The 16,639-nt window shown below is 51.4% G+C and overlaps 1 protein-coding gene across 1 annotated transcript; it reads right to left on the bottom strand.

Moving 5' to 3' along the window:
* Positions 1 to 3,495: 3,495 nt before the first annotated feature.
* Positions 3,496 to 14,107, bottom strand: ALOX15B (arachidonate 15-lipoxygenase type B). Its single transcript, XM_031467695.2, is given in 14 exon segments — positions 3,496 to 4,420; positions 4,801 to 4,971; positions 5,049 to 5,149; positions 5,246 to 5,367; positions 5,557 to 5,726; positions 5,870 to 5,956; positions 7,005 to 7,208; positions 7,309 to 7,455; positions 7,681 to 7,853; positions 9,103 to 9,206; positions 9,473 to 9,595; positions 12,098 to 12,179; positions 12,481 to 12,670; positions 12,757 to 14,107. Coding segments are annotated over 14 exon segments (2,007 nt in total). The 5' UTR covers positions 12,910 to 14,107; the 3' UTR covers positions 3,496 to 4,240.
* Between the last annotated feature and the right edge of the window lie 2,532 nt (positions 14,108 to 16,639).

The following is a 16,639-nucleotide window of genomic DNA, read 5'->3' as shown; positions in this document are numbered from 1 at the left end:
GGTGTCGCGGGAGTAGGCTCTGGGCGTCTCCTCCTCTGCGCTTCCGCCCAGTCCTAGCCCAGCCCTGGAGGGGGATGTCCCCGTAAACCACTCCAGGTAGCGGACACTGAGTCAGCCCGTGTCCTCCCACTGCCAGCCCGTCCCTCTTTCCATTTCTGCGCCTGTAGCCTCCGTTCCTATCCTCAGCGCTTTCTCAGTAGGGGTGAGATCCGTTGCCCCTCCTCCCTGGATAGTGATCCAAGGCATTCGAGAAGTCCAGCATGGATCAGGGAGAGAGCAGGCGCGCGCAAAGATCGGGACAGGACGAGGCTGGAAGGCGACCTGGCAAGGAGGGAAGAAGAGACGCAGGCTCTAGGCACGGCAAGGCTGGGACCCACCCCCACCCCCCCAGCCTGTCAGTGTAGCTTTCAAAATAAACACTTGATCATACAATTTAGAATGAACCCAAGTCAAAGTCAAATGACACACAGTCATTCAACTCAGCAAGGTGGTAATGCTCGTTTCGGGAATAGCTGAGGAGCTCATATTTGTAGGCACATTTCATAAAAAAAAAAATTAGGATAAGATTGCTGGGTAAGATACCAAATTAGCTAATGTCCTACAAAGCAATAAACTGCCACTTTTGGAGTTATCTTTTTTGTTGTTGTTGTTTTCAATAATCTTTAATAAAAATATATGCATATAAATTTTCATCTCTAATGAAGTAATCTATTTTCTTTTTTTGTGTTATAACAATCAAGTCATTTATGTGATAGTTAAATGTTTAAACTAGCCATAAGTTTTCATTGACTGTTTTTGTTCAGTGCTTTGATTTTCTTCAATTCGTTAAGACAAAGATACCTTCTCTTAAAAAAAGGTTGAGGATTATGCAATCTATTTATCCCTAGATAATGCCCTCACTCAATTCTCCCCTCTTTTTTTTTTTAACTGAGCAGAAATCATTTCCATCTCTACCAGATGCAAGTTACATGAACTTCACATAGACTGAGGCCTTTATTAATAATAAATGGCAAAATCAAGCAATAGTACATTCTTCTAGAAAACTAAATATCCTTGAAAGGTTAGGCAGTGTTCCTCTTGATCAGTTTTGGATATTTTTTTCTTAACATGGCTGTTTCTGTGAGTGTATCAGGAAACAAACTGATCTCTTTATCTAGGATTCTTCTCTCAGTTTAAAGTCCCCACTCCCTTACTTCTCATGGTGGCCCTGCTATACAATCCCACCCCCTTAGTTTTTTTTTTTTTTTTAACGATAAAAGGAATCATACCATGCTAATCATTGTGTGACTAGTTTCCACCTACATAACAATACATCATCAATGTTTTCCCTATGTCAGCATTTAAGGATTGACTTTATTACTAACTACATTATTTTTCTCAGTAGAATTGTTTCCTAATTTAACATTCTCTTTCTGACAGACATTTACATTTCTAAAAGTTTTTTTCCCCCTACTATAAATAACATTGCATAGAACATCACTGTAAACATTTCTTTATGCAAATATGGGAGTTTTCAGTAAGACGTTTTCTTGTAAGTGCTTTGCTGGATTAAACCCCCTTTTTTTTTTATTCTGAAGTTTGATTGAGCCTTCCAAAGAGTTCTCCTCCAAAGCTACACTGTCACACTGTTTAACCAGGGCCCTGTGGATTCACACCCTTGACAACTCTGAGTACACTTCACTAATGACCAGTGAGGTTAAATATCTTTTCGCATGTTTATTAGACATTTAGGTTTATTTTATGAGCCACCTTTTGTGAATTTTGTGTTATGTTCTTTGCCCTTTTTTTCTGCTGGGTTATTTATTTGTAGAAGCTCTTTATATATTTCAGATATTTACTATTTGTTGCAAATAGTTGCTTCCATTGGTTACTTGCCTTTAATTTTTATGTCTGACAACCCCTGTGTCTGAATTGTCTCATCAACCTTGTTCCGTGCTAATGTCTTAGAGTTGCATCTCGCTTTCTACCCCTTTGCTGCTACCTACACACACCTTTGTCCTCCTCCTTCCCTGGTGACTCACTCTACCCAGTTGTGGACTCTTGACAGGGGGTAAGCTGGGCTCTTCTGGGACCTTCCACCCTACACTCCCGCCTCTTTCCTCTTTCCATGACTCCTGAATTTCCGAAGTGAAACACCTGGGATAGTGGAGGCAGGAGTCCTGGTGGTGAAGAGGGGCCCAGTCCTTCCCCTGTGGCTAGAAAGCACAGTTGGGGTGGGGGTCCTCACAGCATGACATTGGGGTCTGGATGTTCAATGTCTCATTGTCCATAAGGAAGTCCTCACCTAAGCCAAGGGGACCACCATTCTGAAGAGTGAACAGTATATCCCCTAGAGGTGAATGTTACCTGTAACAACCTTCTACTCTACTACTTCATCCATCCATCCATCTATCCATTCATCCATTTTTCCTTTCATCCATCATTAAACAGACTTTTGTTGGGTATCTCTCATGTGTCAGCACAAAGCAGGGCACCAGGCATACAAAGCTGAATGAGACCCAGTTCCTGCCTTCCAGAAACTCACCATCTAGGAGAGGAGCACACAGGTAAGTGAAAAAGGACACAGAAGGATTTTAGGAATCATTTGTGTATTAATTCCTCCATTCAGCCCCTACCTAGCACCTGCAGTGTGGAGGGCAGTTATGAACTCTGTCCTCATGAGCTTACAGCCTAGTGACGGAGGGAAGGACGGGCTCATATGTTGTGGAACATGCCTCTGAGATAGCCTCAAGGGGGAGAGAAGCATGGAGGCAGCACACCAGCTCTTACCTGCCTCATCTTGGAAGTGACATACGTCACTCCTCTCACAAGCCATTGGCCAGAATTGGTCATGTGGCCGCAACCAAACCGCAAAGTAGCCTGGGAAATGTTGGGAAGTGCCTGCGATATCTGATGAGCCCAAACGCCTCCTCCCCACAGCCACCGGTGGTTTCTGCCACTCCAAGTTAAGTCAAACAGACTCTCCTTCATGGAATGTGAATATCGAGGCAAATAATTCAAGGACGAAACGTGGTAGGAACTTCATCATTCTGACAGCAGTGCCTGAGGGAGCTTGCCCACTGGTCCCTGTGTCCAGAATGTCCGGGTTTCCAGGCCTTCTTGAGGACTGTGTTGAGCTCTTACTCTGTTCATCCCTTTCTTTAAGTGGTTTATCCCTTTCTGTAGTCCCTCAAGGCACTCAGTTTCTTTTCCATAAACTCTTTGATTGCTTGAGTTAGCAGGAATTGTTTTAAACCAAAGAAGTTTAACAGCTTTATATCTCCGAATCACTTGGGGTTACCCTGACTCTCAGTAAAGAAGGACAGTTCACATTCTGCCTGCCGGGCAGCACTGCTCTTTCTGAAGCATTGTTCTGCTTATTTCAGTGGCCATGCTGATGCAGTTATTCAAATATATATTGCATCTGTCCACATTGTTTTATAACAACTAGTGAAACGGAAAAACCCAAGCTCTGATACCTGCAATATGAGACAGAGAAGGAAATCATTACATGAATTCAAGGGGACACATTTTTGGCTTTAATGAAAGCTCACTGAGTTGGAACAAGAACAAAGAAAAGCAAGATTAAAGAATGTATGTGAAATGTTGGAATTCCATCATTTAAGACTAAATCTAGAAAGCAACATATGACTGAATCTAGAATGATATAATATTGCCTAAGTCTCTGGAAATGGAAACTGTTTTATAGTACGCAAGGCTTTTGTTCAACTTTGGGGCACATCTTTTACAAAGCACATGTGGGCACTGCCTGCATGTCCCAGCAGTACATCCTCCTCATCTTGCTGGCTTCCCATGGCCCTTTCTCAGTGAGTGGTTTATTTTAAAGCTGGGACCACAGGTCACCACCAATCTCTTGGGCAGTTTTTGAACAGGCCACTCCTTGCGCTGCTGGACAGTCTGGAGGAGGACTGCCCTTGAGTCAGGTGACCATCAGATCCAGTGGGATCAGGGGCAGGGTTAAAGTCCCCACAGCACACTTCCAGGGGGCTGTGAGTGTGCAGGCACTTTGAGGCCTGGAGCCTTCAAAAGGCATAGTGGTACCATCCCATGAGGCTCTGTTCTCTGGATTATTGCTGTTTCTGTTTCATTATGGGTGGGGGGTAAGTGACGTTAGGCCTGATTGTCCCAGGAGAGGCATATGGGGGCCTGGTTTTCTGGGGAGTCCTTTACTCTGGGTGAAAGGTAGCCGAGAGTGATGGGGTCAAAGGGGTGCTACCTCGGGCCCTATTCTCCAGGGAATTTAGATGGAGATACTGTTCTCGATGAGGGGAGGGTCCAGGTAGGTATAGGGCAGCTCCAGGCCCTGGTTCCGCTCCCGGATGTCCCGTGAGATCTGGGCCAGGTGGTTCTGGAAGGCGGCGATGCTCCGACGCGGGGCCTCCTCAGTGAAGTGCTCATCTGGGTAGGTGCCCAGGGGCCGCTGGGAACCAAACACAAGGTTGGATGAAGGGGCTGGGATCCACCTTAGCTGTCCACGCTGGGGGACCTGAAGCTTCATCCACGCCCCTGCCCCCCGGACAGTGAAGATTACTGCAGGCGGCTGTCAGGGATGAAAGCTCAAAGTGGAGTTTTAAAGGGGGCAGCCACCCTGGAGCACATCACACATCCTTGCAGCTAAGGGTGACTCTGCATCATCTCATTTGGCCATTTGATCCTCCTTGTGAGATGTCCAACACCCGTGTGATCCCCTGGAAGGTTCAGTGGGGTCTGATGGCAGAGTGGGTTCTGGGTCAGGGAGGGTAAGCAACACTCCCTCTCTTCCCAGAGCTGGCCTGGCCTGGCCCTCAGCCCCACACTCACTTGATCTCCAGGCTCCTTGCTTAGCATCCAGAAGATAATGATCATATCACACGTGGCATTGACTGGTGGGAGGGTAGCTAGGAACCCCTCCAGCTTTGCCTGGCCTTTGGAAGTGGGCGGTGGCAGCTGCATGGAGGGCGGCAGGTTGGGCATCCAGGCACCGAAGTCAAACTGAAGGCCAAGAGGGCAGAGTGAGGCTGGGAGCCGGGCTCACTCCATCCTGCCGCCCTGGCACTGACCCTTCTCACCTGCCCCGCACTGACAGCAGAGTGCTTGGCCGAGCAGTTGAATATCACCATGGTAACATACTGTATCAGGGCTTCCCGTGTCCGCAGGGAGGAGGGTAGACCTGCAGAGAGAGCTGGGCTGGGAATGGGGCTACCGGGGTCCTGAGGACAGGATGCAGAAGCCTGAGGGCAGGACGGAAGAACTGAGGTCCCCCTACCTGAGCTCTCCCGGCCTAGGAAGCCCTCGGAGAAGATCTCCCATACCCAGGCCTGGAGTTCACTGTCATCGTGGACAGACTCATCACTTGGGTAGTAGTTGTTGATGATTTCGGAGACAAAGCTGCAAGGTGCACCGGGTTCCGTCCCAGCTGTCAACCCTGACCCTCTCTGAGGAGTGCCCCTGCCCAGTGCCCAGCGCCATTAATGTCCAGCCCTCCTCCTGGTGGGGAGCCTCCCTGAGCCTTCCCTCTTCTTCCTGTCTTCCTGCCTGACCCCCCAAACCCCAGCTCTCTGGGGTTGACCCCCTCACCGCTCCACTGCATCCCAGATCTTCATCCCATCATCTCGGTAGTAGTAGCCCGGGATGTCTTCAACTCCTCGGGCCCGGATATCCTCGGGCAGATACAGGGCGGAGTAGTTCAGCTCTTCCATGTGCCTCTGTATCAGCTCAGACAAACCTTCAAGGCCAAGGCCTGTGGACTGGGAGATGGGACTCCTGGGTGCCGCAGCCCTTGCCTCAGAGGCAGGACTGATAGGGAGACAGGGCCACTCCCACCCTAGGACCCCAGATTCTTCCTATTGAAGGAATATCCCGCCCCCACCCTCCCTCAAGCAGTCCTTACCCTGTCCACCACCTTCCCGGAGGCGATGAGCAGCACGCGGCCCAGTGTGCTGATGTACAGGGTGTACCGTGTATGTGGGATCAGCAGCTGTAAGGGCCAGAGAAGGCACAGCCGGGTGAAGCCTGTGTCTCTCTGGCCTCAGACCTCCTCACGCAGACATATCCAGTCCTTTAAATCACCGTGGAAAGAGATGACAGGGACAAGAGGGGCAGCCTGGGACAGGGATGACGGCTCCAGGCCCAGGGACGGGGGCTCGGGTCCACCAGCATCTTGTTCTGTGACCTCAGGCATGCGCCTTCCTCTCTCTAGGCATCAGATCACCAGGCAAAAGAAAGGGCTGAGCTGGATAAGCGCTGAGTCCCCCCAGCTCTGGCATCCTGGGATTTCCTAACCCCTGGGCAGGCAAAGCACCATGAAAACTAGGATCTGAGGGCTTAGCAACATGGAACCATCCCCCAGAGCCCACCTCTGAGTGCCAAGCCCTGGGAGCTGCAGACTGTCAGGAAGAATCAACTTGGATAGAAGAGGACAGAGTGGGGCCTGCATCCAGGACCCAGGAGACTGTCCAAGCAAGAATCAGAAACTCTGAGCAGCCGTGGGCCCTGCGTGGGGGGAAATCCCACCCTTCATAGAGGAGATGCTCCAGGTTCCTGGAGGAAATGAATCTGGGCCATCTGAAGGCTTAGCAGAGCCCACCTTAGAGCCATGTCTCTGCCCCTCTGCCCCCCACAGCTATCTGCAGAAAAGCTATTGGTCAAAGCCACGTTCACACTTTGGCATCTGTCATCCTCAGGTCTCTCCTTTCCTTGGAGCTGGGCTTCTGTGATGGCTGTTGGCCTGAGCACCCCTAAGAAGGGAACCTCTCCTGGGGCACAGTCTGCTCTCACACGTGGTCCCTTGCCTTGCCCAAGTCCCCATCATCTCACCCCAGCTCAGGGCCTGCAGGAAAGCAGAGACTCAGGGGCACTGTGCAGGGAGGTGCTGCTGAAGCAGGGTGGGAGCTCAGCACTCCGGCCTGGAAGGACAGGACCACCTGGGGACAGGCTGCTTGGAAGAGGCAGTCCGAGGGGCCGGCTGAGGGACAGGGAACTGCAGGCGTGGGGCACAGTCTGGGCCATCTTGCCGAGTCACTGACCTTGAAGAGTGGGTGGCAATGGGGCAGCTGGCGCAGCAGAGCCAGGGTGAAGACCTCGGCTATCAGGTGCCCCATTAACAGGTGTGTGAGGGCCTCGTGGAAGGTGAACTCGGCATTGTGCACCCACGTCTTGGCCAGCAGCCAGTCTCACTTGTCGTCGGTGGGCAGAAAGATAGGGCTGTCAGGCCCAGGGGTCTGGCTGAGCTAGAGGAGGGGCCAGTGGGAAGAGGCAGTCTTGAGTGTCTGTCAACCACTCAGTCAGACCTCTCTCCACCCTTGCCCTGCCCCCCACCCAGCTGCTGACCTGGATGGCGAGGGGCAGCAGGGGCCCACACCCTGGCCGCTGGTAGAGCAGGGTCATTGGGGCGGCAGAGAACTGAGACCTCCCATTAATGACATTGGTGTGAACGCCAGAGAGGATGCCATGATCCACCAGGAACACGGAGCCCTTCTGTGGGAGAGAGAGGGGATCCAGGGCTGCCACCTAGCTTTTCTTAAGGTGGGGAGTATGGGAGTTGGGGGGGGGGCAGGAGAAGAGTTTGCACAGGAGAGGGTATTCCTGGCATGCGGCACACAGTAGGTCCTCAACAAAAGTGAGTGCTGTTCCTCTCCAGTAGGGATGGGCCTGAAGGACTGAGATGGGGGTGTGTAGAGCCTGGGCCCTTGTGCCCCTCACCTCCAGCTCAGCCTGCAGGCTGGTCCCTGGGCCCAACATGGGGGCCACCATGGCATCGGTGACAGGGAAGTTCTTTGGGAGGCAGCAACAGCGTTGGATCAGAACCGGGCTGAGGCCATTCAGGAACTGGTAGGCAAAGAAGGCGTCCTCCTGCCAGTGCTCAAACACGTACCCTGCAGGGGGAAGGGGAGATGGGACGGGTCACCCCAACCCCTAGAGGGCTCCCCCTGACTGGCGCGGTGGCTTCCCCACGTCCATCCTGTGCTACCTTCTCCTCTCTGGCTCTACCTTTCTCAGGGTGACCTCCTCTGACCCCTCGGCTTCAGTCACTGCTCATTTGCCAAAAAGCAAATCTTAGTCCCCAGCCCACCTGTCCCACCGCCTACGTGCTGTCCCCAACCCCATGACTCTAACCCAGCTTATCCAAGGCAGAACATGGTTTCCTGCTTCAGTCCACTCCCTTCCCTATTGCCTGGCATCCTGGGAATGGCACCTCAGTCCACCAGATGGCCTGTGGCAGAGCCTGGGGACCTCCTGGCAGCCCCCAACCTCCCGTCAAGTCCCCATGATCCTCCATCCTCAGTAGCTCTTGGTTTGCATGTCCACTCCATCTGTGCTGTCACGGTCCTGCTGAGGCTCCCATCCTCTGCTCACCACAGCCAGAGCCTTATAACTGTTTCTCCTGCTTCCACTCTCGTCCCCTAACAGCCCACCCTGCACAGAGCACATCTGGCCACATTACTCCCCAGCCGGCTGCCAGTTGAAGCCTCCCATGGCGTGGCCGGAGTTCCTGCCATGGCCTCCACAGTCCGCACAGCCCGGGCGCGTGCACCTCCCCTGCTTCGCCTCCTGTCTTCCTGCCCTGGCTCAGTGCCCTTTGGCCACAGCAGCCTTCTCTCCCCCAAAGGTCCTTCTGTCTTCAGGGCCTTTCCAGCACCGCCCCCTGACCCTGAACACACCATGCTCAGTGCTGTGAACACCTGCCCAACTCTGAGGTCTCAGCATAAAGGTCACCTCCCTGGAGAGCTTTCCAGGACCCCCCCTCTGGATTGGGGCAGGCCTCCCCTTTTACACACTCTCATCAGAGCCAAAGAGCAGGTTTCCCAACTGAAACTCATTATTTGATTTTGAGCCTAATGTCCCCTTGCATGTTCAGTTACGAGCCCTGTGGGGACAAGGACTCTACCCACAGCCCCTAACCCAGTGACCGGCATGTAGCAGCCCAACGCGTGTCTGGTGGATTAAAAGGCATTAAGGAGTCAGCGCTGCCCCCAGTACATATCCACTTTTGTGTCTGGGGAGAAAGTCAGGGGCCTGCCCAGGGCCACGCAGTGAATTGGGACTTGGTTTTCTGAGGCTCTTGACAGCCACGAGAGCTGATGCCCAGGGAAGAGGTTCAGAACCCCAGCCCGAGCTGCTCACCAACGGCTGGCGTCTTCCGGAAGCTGAACACCTTTGTCATCTCCTTCAGACTCTTCCAGAGCCCCTTGCGGTGCCACAGCCCCTTGAGTTTCAGCTCGGCCAGCCTGCCAGAAGTTGTGAAGGGTGGGGAGGGGGAGGCAAGAGGCCCTGGGAGACCCTCCCCTGTTGGCCAGCCTCATCCCCCCTGGGATCAGTCACCGCCCCTGAGGTCCCCATCACCCTGTGGGGATAGGTGCTGAGCAGAGGCCATGCCCAGGTGGGGGCTGTTGACCCATATCCCTGATGATGGGGGAGCTGAGTAGGGGAGGGCAGAAGGCAGGGGTCCAAGGGCATCTGAGGCCCAGGGGCAGAGGAGGGTGGGTGTCCTCACAAAGAGCCGCCTTGCAGGTAGAAATTGGCTTTCTTGGTCACAGAGTATTTGATGTTGAGGTTCAGGTTTTTTACGGTCTCCTCATCCAGGCAGTGAGGCCAGCCTGGGTTGTAAGTTTTCCAGCTGGAGGGAGGAGAAGGAAGGCGGTCAGCAAGAAGCCACAGGGAACCCACTGACTAAGGAGAGGGAGTGGCAGACCCCTTGGTGGCCCTGGTAAGAGCCAGTCCCCTTCAAAAAGCAGGGGCCTTCCCAGCCTCTGTCCTTCCCCTCCACCCATAAGGCTGCAGGGGGAGCTGCCACATTCCCACAGTGAGACTCTCCCCTGGTCAGGTGATTGGTCCAGAGCTGGGCACCTGGCCAGAGCTGGGTCAGAGTCCTTCCCGGGGAACTGGAGATTGGGGCTGGGCCAGAGGGGCCATTTCTCTCTGGATATCTGGATTATAACATGTAAACATAGGGACTGCTAGCTATGGCTATTTTCCACTGTGTGGACTGGGAACCAAAGAAAGCTGTTCTGCAGAGAGAGAGAGAAAAGTGAAGCAGGAGAGAGAAACATACAGGGGGCTCCAGAGACAGGGAGAGAATCACCTTGGTTTCTGGCCTAAGAGATCTGACTACGTTTCCAGCCCTCACTTCTGTGAGTACCTCTGTGACTTGTTGATATATATCCTTTTTTTTCTATCTGCTGGTTGGAGTCTGTTTTTGTTCTTGCAAGCACATAATTCCTGACTAACACAGATGCATCTCGCAGAGGGGAGGCTGTCCTGAAGGTGGGAAGGCATGAAAGCTTGAGTTGTCTTTGGCAGGGATGCCACAGAGAGGCCCTTCAGCCTCCATAGCCTGAGGGAACCCATAAATTAACTCTGGCCTGGCCTAAAGCATCTCTAAATCTCTTTATCTAGCAAGCAACACAGCCTGAAGACCTTTGGGTAAAATGGTAAAATCATGTCCCTGCAATGCTGAGAAGCCCCCAGCTAGTGGTCCTCTCATTCACTTGCTCATTCATTCTTTGGTTCATTCAATCTTTGCCTCTGGGTTTGAACAGTCAACTTCAGAGAACAGTTTGCAATTAAAGTACACTGCCACCAGGTGGTGGCCAAACCCTGCTTCTCAAACTTTTTTTTTTTCAATTTAATTTTTATTGTTTTTTTTTCTTTTGCTTCTCAAATTTTACAGAACAAAAAATTGATTCCCCCCAGCAATGGGAGAAAGGCATTTCATGGTGTTCCCTTTTGTATTGACTGAATTTTAAATCATGTGAGAGTATCATCTAATCAATAAATAATTAAGCATTAAAAAAAAGTCTAATTCCCCCAAGGGATCTTGGTAAAATGCAGATTATAATTTCGTAGGCCTAAAGTGGGTGAGCCCAAGAGCCTGCATTTCTAACAAGCTCCCAGGTGGATGTGAGATTTCACTTTAAGTACTGAGGGTCTAGCCAGTTGGAGCAGCTGAGAGACGTTTTGAAAAACAGGAAACGTTTTTGTGCAGGGCGTGGCACCTGACAAGCTGCATTCTTAACCATTTTTCTCATCTGTTCTTGCCAATAACACAAATCAGACTGGTATCTTTGTTTCTTTTGCAGAAGAAAGTAAGGATCAAAAGGGTTAAATAATTTGCCTAAGATTTCACAGCTCCTTTCGGCAGGGCCATGAGTGGCCCTGTGTCTTCTGACTCCTGAATCTTTGTTTTGATAAGAAGGGAAGAGAGGCCACCCCACCGACACAGTTCCCTCCACCTGTTCCCTCACCTGGGGCGGCTGCTGGCAGACCCAGCGCAGCGGTTTTCCGGGGGATGTAATTCACAACACACATGGACTCACCAGGAGCCAAGTGAGCCTGCAGCTGCTGCACCCCAGGGACCCAGAGTGAAAGCCTGCAGCCCAGCTGGCCAGACCCTGGCCTTTTGCAAATCTACTCCTGAGTGTGATCCCTGGCTTTTCTGCCTCAGGAGTCCTGGCCAGCGACCCCAGCTCCTCTGCAGCCTCCGCCTTCTTCTAGGGGCACCTCTGGGACCCAGCTCTCCCAGCTGACTTCCAACAACACTGAGCCCAGGGCAGAGAAAGAGCCCCCCCCCTTTCTCACCCCTTGCCCATGCTGGAGGATCAGTTTCCTGGGGGTTGAGGTGGCGTATTTCCCATTCTGCGTATTTCCAAGAGGGCACAAGTTGATGTTCCAAAAAGCCCCAGGGCAAGAAAGATGCCAGCAAGAGTGAGGCATTTAGAGCAGTGGGTTTCAAATTTGAGTGGGCAAGAGCCATCTGGAAGGCTTGTTAGAACAATGTTGCTAGCAATGAGGATTTACCATATACCCCAGGGAATTATATCCAATATCTAGTAATAACCTATAATGGAATATAATCTGCAAACACACACAAAACTGAATCAATACGCTGTACACCTGAAACACAATATTGTAAATCAACTATATTCAAAAAACCACCAATATTGCTGCCCTCCCCACTCCGATATCTGATTCAGTAGGTCTGAGAATTTGCCTTGCTAAGGAGTTCAGGGTGGTGCTGTGATGGGAAGGGACAGAGGACCAGGCAGGGGCTCCAGGTAGCACCACCACCAGTGGCACCAGTGTGTGGACCCCTCTACACACACAGTAGCCCCCTCCTCACCGATACATCTCCCGCCTGGCCTGCAGCTCCTCCTCACGCTGTTGCTGGAGCCTAGGGTGGTGGTCTTCACAGGAGATCTTCGCTGTGGAAGGAGCGGAGCGGGCGAGAAGGGCAGAGAAACCCCTCTGACCTCTGACTTCAGCCACTGTCCCCTTCACTCGAGCCACCTCCTACCAGGTCCCCTCCACCCATAAGGACAGTTTCTCCCACACCAGACTGCCATCTCCACCTCCCCACGGCCTCCCCAGCTCCCCTCCCCTGTGTGTCCCCGTGGCCACCAGCTCACCTATCCACTCCCGTTGGCCTTCCCCCAACACACCAGCCCCCTCCTCCCTCTCAGCCCCCCTCACCGGTCCCCTCCCGCAGCACCAGGCTCTCCTCACCCTCCAGCCACTGGTAGCAGGGGAAACGGAGTGGGGAGCCCTGGGGCAGCATGAGCTGGAACCAGCGGCAGAACCAGGCGTCCTGGGCCAAGGATCCCAGAGGGCAGGGCAGCGCCAGGGGCGTCTTGTGCACGCGCAGCAGCAGCACCGAGCCCACGTCCTGGGGAAGTGTCACCTCAAAGTCCTCCTCCTGGAGTGGCGGGGAATGTTAGTACCCAAGAGGATCGTCCCTCATGCTCCCTCCTGCTCCCTTCTCGGTCCCCACCAAGCACTCACAGCGCCCGCAGTGAACTCTTTGCCTAGATGATCCAGGGGCAATGGGGGAGTCTCTCCCTGGGTCCCTACGATGCTGACAGATATTTTGTTCCACGTGCCAGCCCCGAAGGCCTCCCCCATGGACACTCTCACTCTCACTCTCAACCCAGCCATGGTGCCAGCCAGAGTCTGGCTCCCTTACTGCTGGTCTGACCCCACAATGGGGAAAGCAGGAACACACACCGCCCCACAGTGGTGGGGTGAGGCTGGTTATTGCCACTGACTCAGTTCCCCTGGGGCCCCATCGCCACCTCCAAAAACAAGCCCTGGCTCAGGGCCGGGAGAGCGGGGCTGAGAGGCAGAAAGTGAGGGATGCAGGTGGGGGCTGGGCTGGGCCACATTGGAATTAGGTGTCCTGAGGTTCTGGAAAGGGAATCTTTAGTGATGGGCACAGCCAGAGAGTTGGGATCCAGGGGGTTCAGAGGTTCGTTTGCCCCCGCTTTGTTTCTTTGCCTTCTTAGCCTTTCATAGTCTGTGCAGGACCAAATCCCCACTTTTTACAAACTCTTCTCGGACTACCTTCATTATTTGAGTTCCTTCAGTAAATAATTTTCAGAACCAGCTACATGCCAAGTGTTATGTTAGGTGCCGTGGAATACTGGCTCAGGCAAGGCCCAGCCTTTGCCCTTTGGCAGGTTAAAAAGTCAAGTGTGAGAGGAAATAAGTAACTAAACAAGGCAGGAGTGCAGTGAAGGAGAGAGAGAGATCAGGGGGCAAGGTGTGGGGGGAAGGTAACTGACTTGGGGTTCTGGTCTGGAAATACGGTTTGAGATGCCCCCCGCACATCCAAGTGGGGAAACCACAGCCAGGCATAGAGCACAGGGCTGGAGGATGTGCTCCTGGGAGTCATCGGCACACAGGTGCATCTAAGCCATGGGCTGGCTGAGACCACTAAGCAGAGACTGTAGACAGAGGACAGGGAACAAGCCATGCCCCACAGTTCTCTGATGTTCGGAAGTCATGCAAAGGAGGCACATCCAGCAAGGAGGGGTCAGTGGGATGGGAGAACCCAGAGAGGGTGTTCCATGGAAGTCAAGAAGAGACTGGTCAAATGTGTCATATGCTAAGAGGCTGCATAGGAGAAAGTCAGAGAACTGATCACTGGGTCTGTCAGTCAAGGAGATCTTTGGGTTTGATTGAGGGAATCAACTCAGTTCTGTGCAGCCAAGCCCTGACACTCGACAGAATCCCACCATTGCATCTGGGACCTTACCCAGAGCAATTTCAAGGGTGTGATGGCGGTGGGAGCCAGACTGGGGTGAGCTGAAGTGTGACTAAGAATAGAATTCCAGCTAAACACACACATGCCTTTACCCTGACGCTCCTGAAACCCCACTAAAAACCAGACTTAAGTCGTAAACCTGCAAGAACAAGAAAATGAGTGTGCAGGTATCAGTGACTGACTTAACAGACAGGAGAACGGTAAAGGCCCAGAAGTTGGTCAATTCCTGCCTCAAAATCCCCCCGAATTTTAGAAACTTGGGGACAGATGCTCTGAGCGTGGTGCACAGCTGACCCTGAAAACAGAATTTATCCGATGCAGTTAGGACTCCTCTTCCCCTGCACCTCACACAGCCAGCAGGAGAAGACCTCTCCCCAGCCTAACACATTCGCTTTCTGGACAGACTGACCTACAGGGAGTTTGGATGGGGACACCCGCTAGAGCTGAGAGTGGGACACCAAATTTAAAATTGGAGGAGGTGAAAGTTTACACACTGAACAGTGCGGGGTTCTACCCCCCTTCCCTGAACTGTCCCAAGTATGTTGGCGGCCAAGTACCCCCACAACCCCCCTCCCAGGTAAGACTGGAGGGCTCCTCGCTAGATGAACTGACCAGCCCAAGTGTCATATGTGGCCCCCCAATGAAACGGCTTTGCCAATTAGCCCACCAGTTGATAAGCCTTGTTCACACAGTTTCCAATCAGCTTTTCTTGCCTCACTTGTAATAATGAATGAATGGCCAAGGATCACCAGATCTTCAAGGAAGGCTTCTATCAAAAAGATAAGTATAAAAACAGAATTGAAAGGACAGATAATGCGGGGAGCAGAAGATTACTTCAAAGAAATCATAATTTGTATCCTCAGAGAGAAGGATGCACATGGCTGTAGAAAATATTTTTTTCTGGGTAAAAAGTTTGGATTTTATAAACCACCCATTCTTTTTTTTTTAATTATGGTAAAATACACATAACATAAAACATACCACTTAGATAATTTTCAGATGTACAGTTCACTCACAGGACAGTCAAGTACATTCACTTTGGCACGCAACCATCACCAGCATCCATCTCTGGAACTTTTTCATCATCCCAAGCTGAAACTCTGTACCTGTTAAAGAGAAACCCACAAGATGGGGGAGTAGGAAGACCCTGAGCTCACCTCCTCCCATGAACACACCAAAATTACAGTGCAGCCACTATGGAAAACAGTATGGAGGTTCCTCAAAAAAAAAAAAAAACTAAAAATAGAACTATCATACAATCCAGCAATTCCACTTCTGGGTATTTTTCTGAAAAAAACAAAAGCACTAATTTGAAAAGATATACGCACCCCTACGTTCATTGCAGCACTATTTATGATGGCCAGAGATAGAAGTGACCTCCTGACCTAAGTGTCCATCATTAGATGAATGGATAAAGATGTGGTGTGTGTATATATATGCATGTATGTGTACACACACACACACACACACACGCACAATGGAATATTGCTCAGCCATAAAAAAAGAATGAAATCTTTAATTAGGCTTATTTATTTTTTTAAGACGAGGTACTGGGGATTGAACCCGGGACCTCATGCATGCCAAACATGCGCTCTGCCACTTGAGCTATACCCTCCCCTATTTGCCTAGTTTTCTATACACTTTTATTAATTTCTCCACCTCTATCTATACTCGGGCACATCAAATACTCCCGGGCTGTCTCCAGTCTGCACTGTGCGCTCTCTAGCCTGCTATTTAGCTGTCATCCTGGGCTCTTGCCTTCGCACAACCCTTGTCATTCCTTTCCATGCAGTGTACCCTTCAAAGCTACTTCAGAAAGGGTATATGGGAGGGAGGAGCAGTTTTTAAGACCCTGCACGTCTAGAAATGCCTAGAATCCATCTACACCTTTGAATGATAGAGTGAAAATAATTTTTGTTCAGAACTTTGCGAGCACTGTTTCCCGGGAAACGATGTTGCTATAAAACAGCCTAAGGCTGTTTGGATCCCTGGTTCTTCTCAAATGACCTGATGTTCCCTCCAAAAGCATTTAGGATCTTGTCTCTGCCCAGGTGTTCTGTAACTTCACCATCATGCAACGCGACGTCAATTGTACAGTGCAATTCAGCTATAAACACAAAGAATCATTTATGTTCTGACACCTGGCAATTTGCGTGGGGCTCTGTGTAGTGCCAGCTGGGGTCCCCACATACGGCTACAGTCGCTTGGGAGATAGGCTGGGGCTGAAGTTTCCAAACCGGCTCAGCCAATCATGTGTTGATGGCTGCAGGCTGGCGGGGCATTGCTCTCCACATGGTCTCTCATCATTCAGTAATTCTGCCTCCGTGGTACCTGCATTCCAAGAAGCCCGAAGTACAATTGCCAGGTCTCTCAAGGCCAAGGCCAGGACCGGGCACAGCACCAATTCAGATGTATTCGTTTGGTCAGAGCAAGTCACAGGTCAGCTCAGAGTCAATGTGGGTGGGGAAATGGACTCTTGATGGAAGAGGAAAGCATTTGTGGGCATGTTTCATTGACCACAGCACCATAAAAAACAAAATCCCTTTATTGCCACTTACATGGAACTGGGGGCAGGAGGGGGCAAATTCACTGTATTAAAATCTAGTTTTATCCAGAATGACT

The sequence above is a fragment of the Camelus dromedarius genome, chromosome 16, assembly GCF_036321535.1.
Source record: "Camelus dromedarius isolate mCamDro1 chromosome 16, mCamDro1.pat, whole genome shotgun sequence".
NCBI classification, from domain to species: Eukaryota; Metazoa; Chordata; class Mammalia; order Artiodactyla; family Camelidae; genus Camelus; species Camelus dromedarius.
This window is presented reverse-complemented; position numbering and strand designations above follow the sequence as displayed.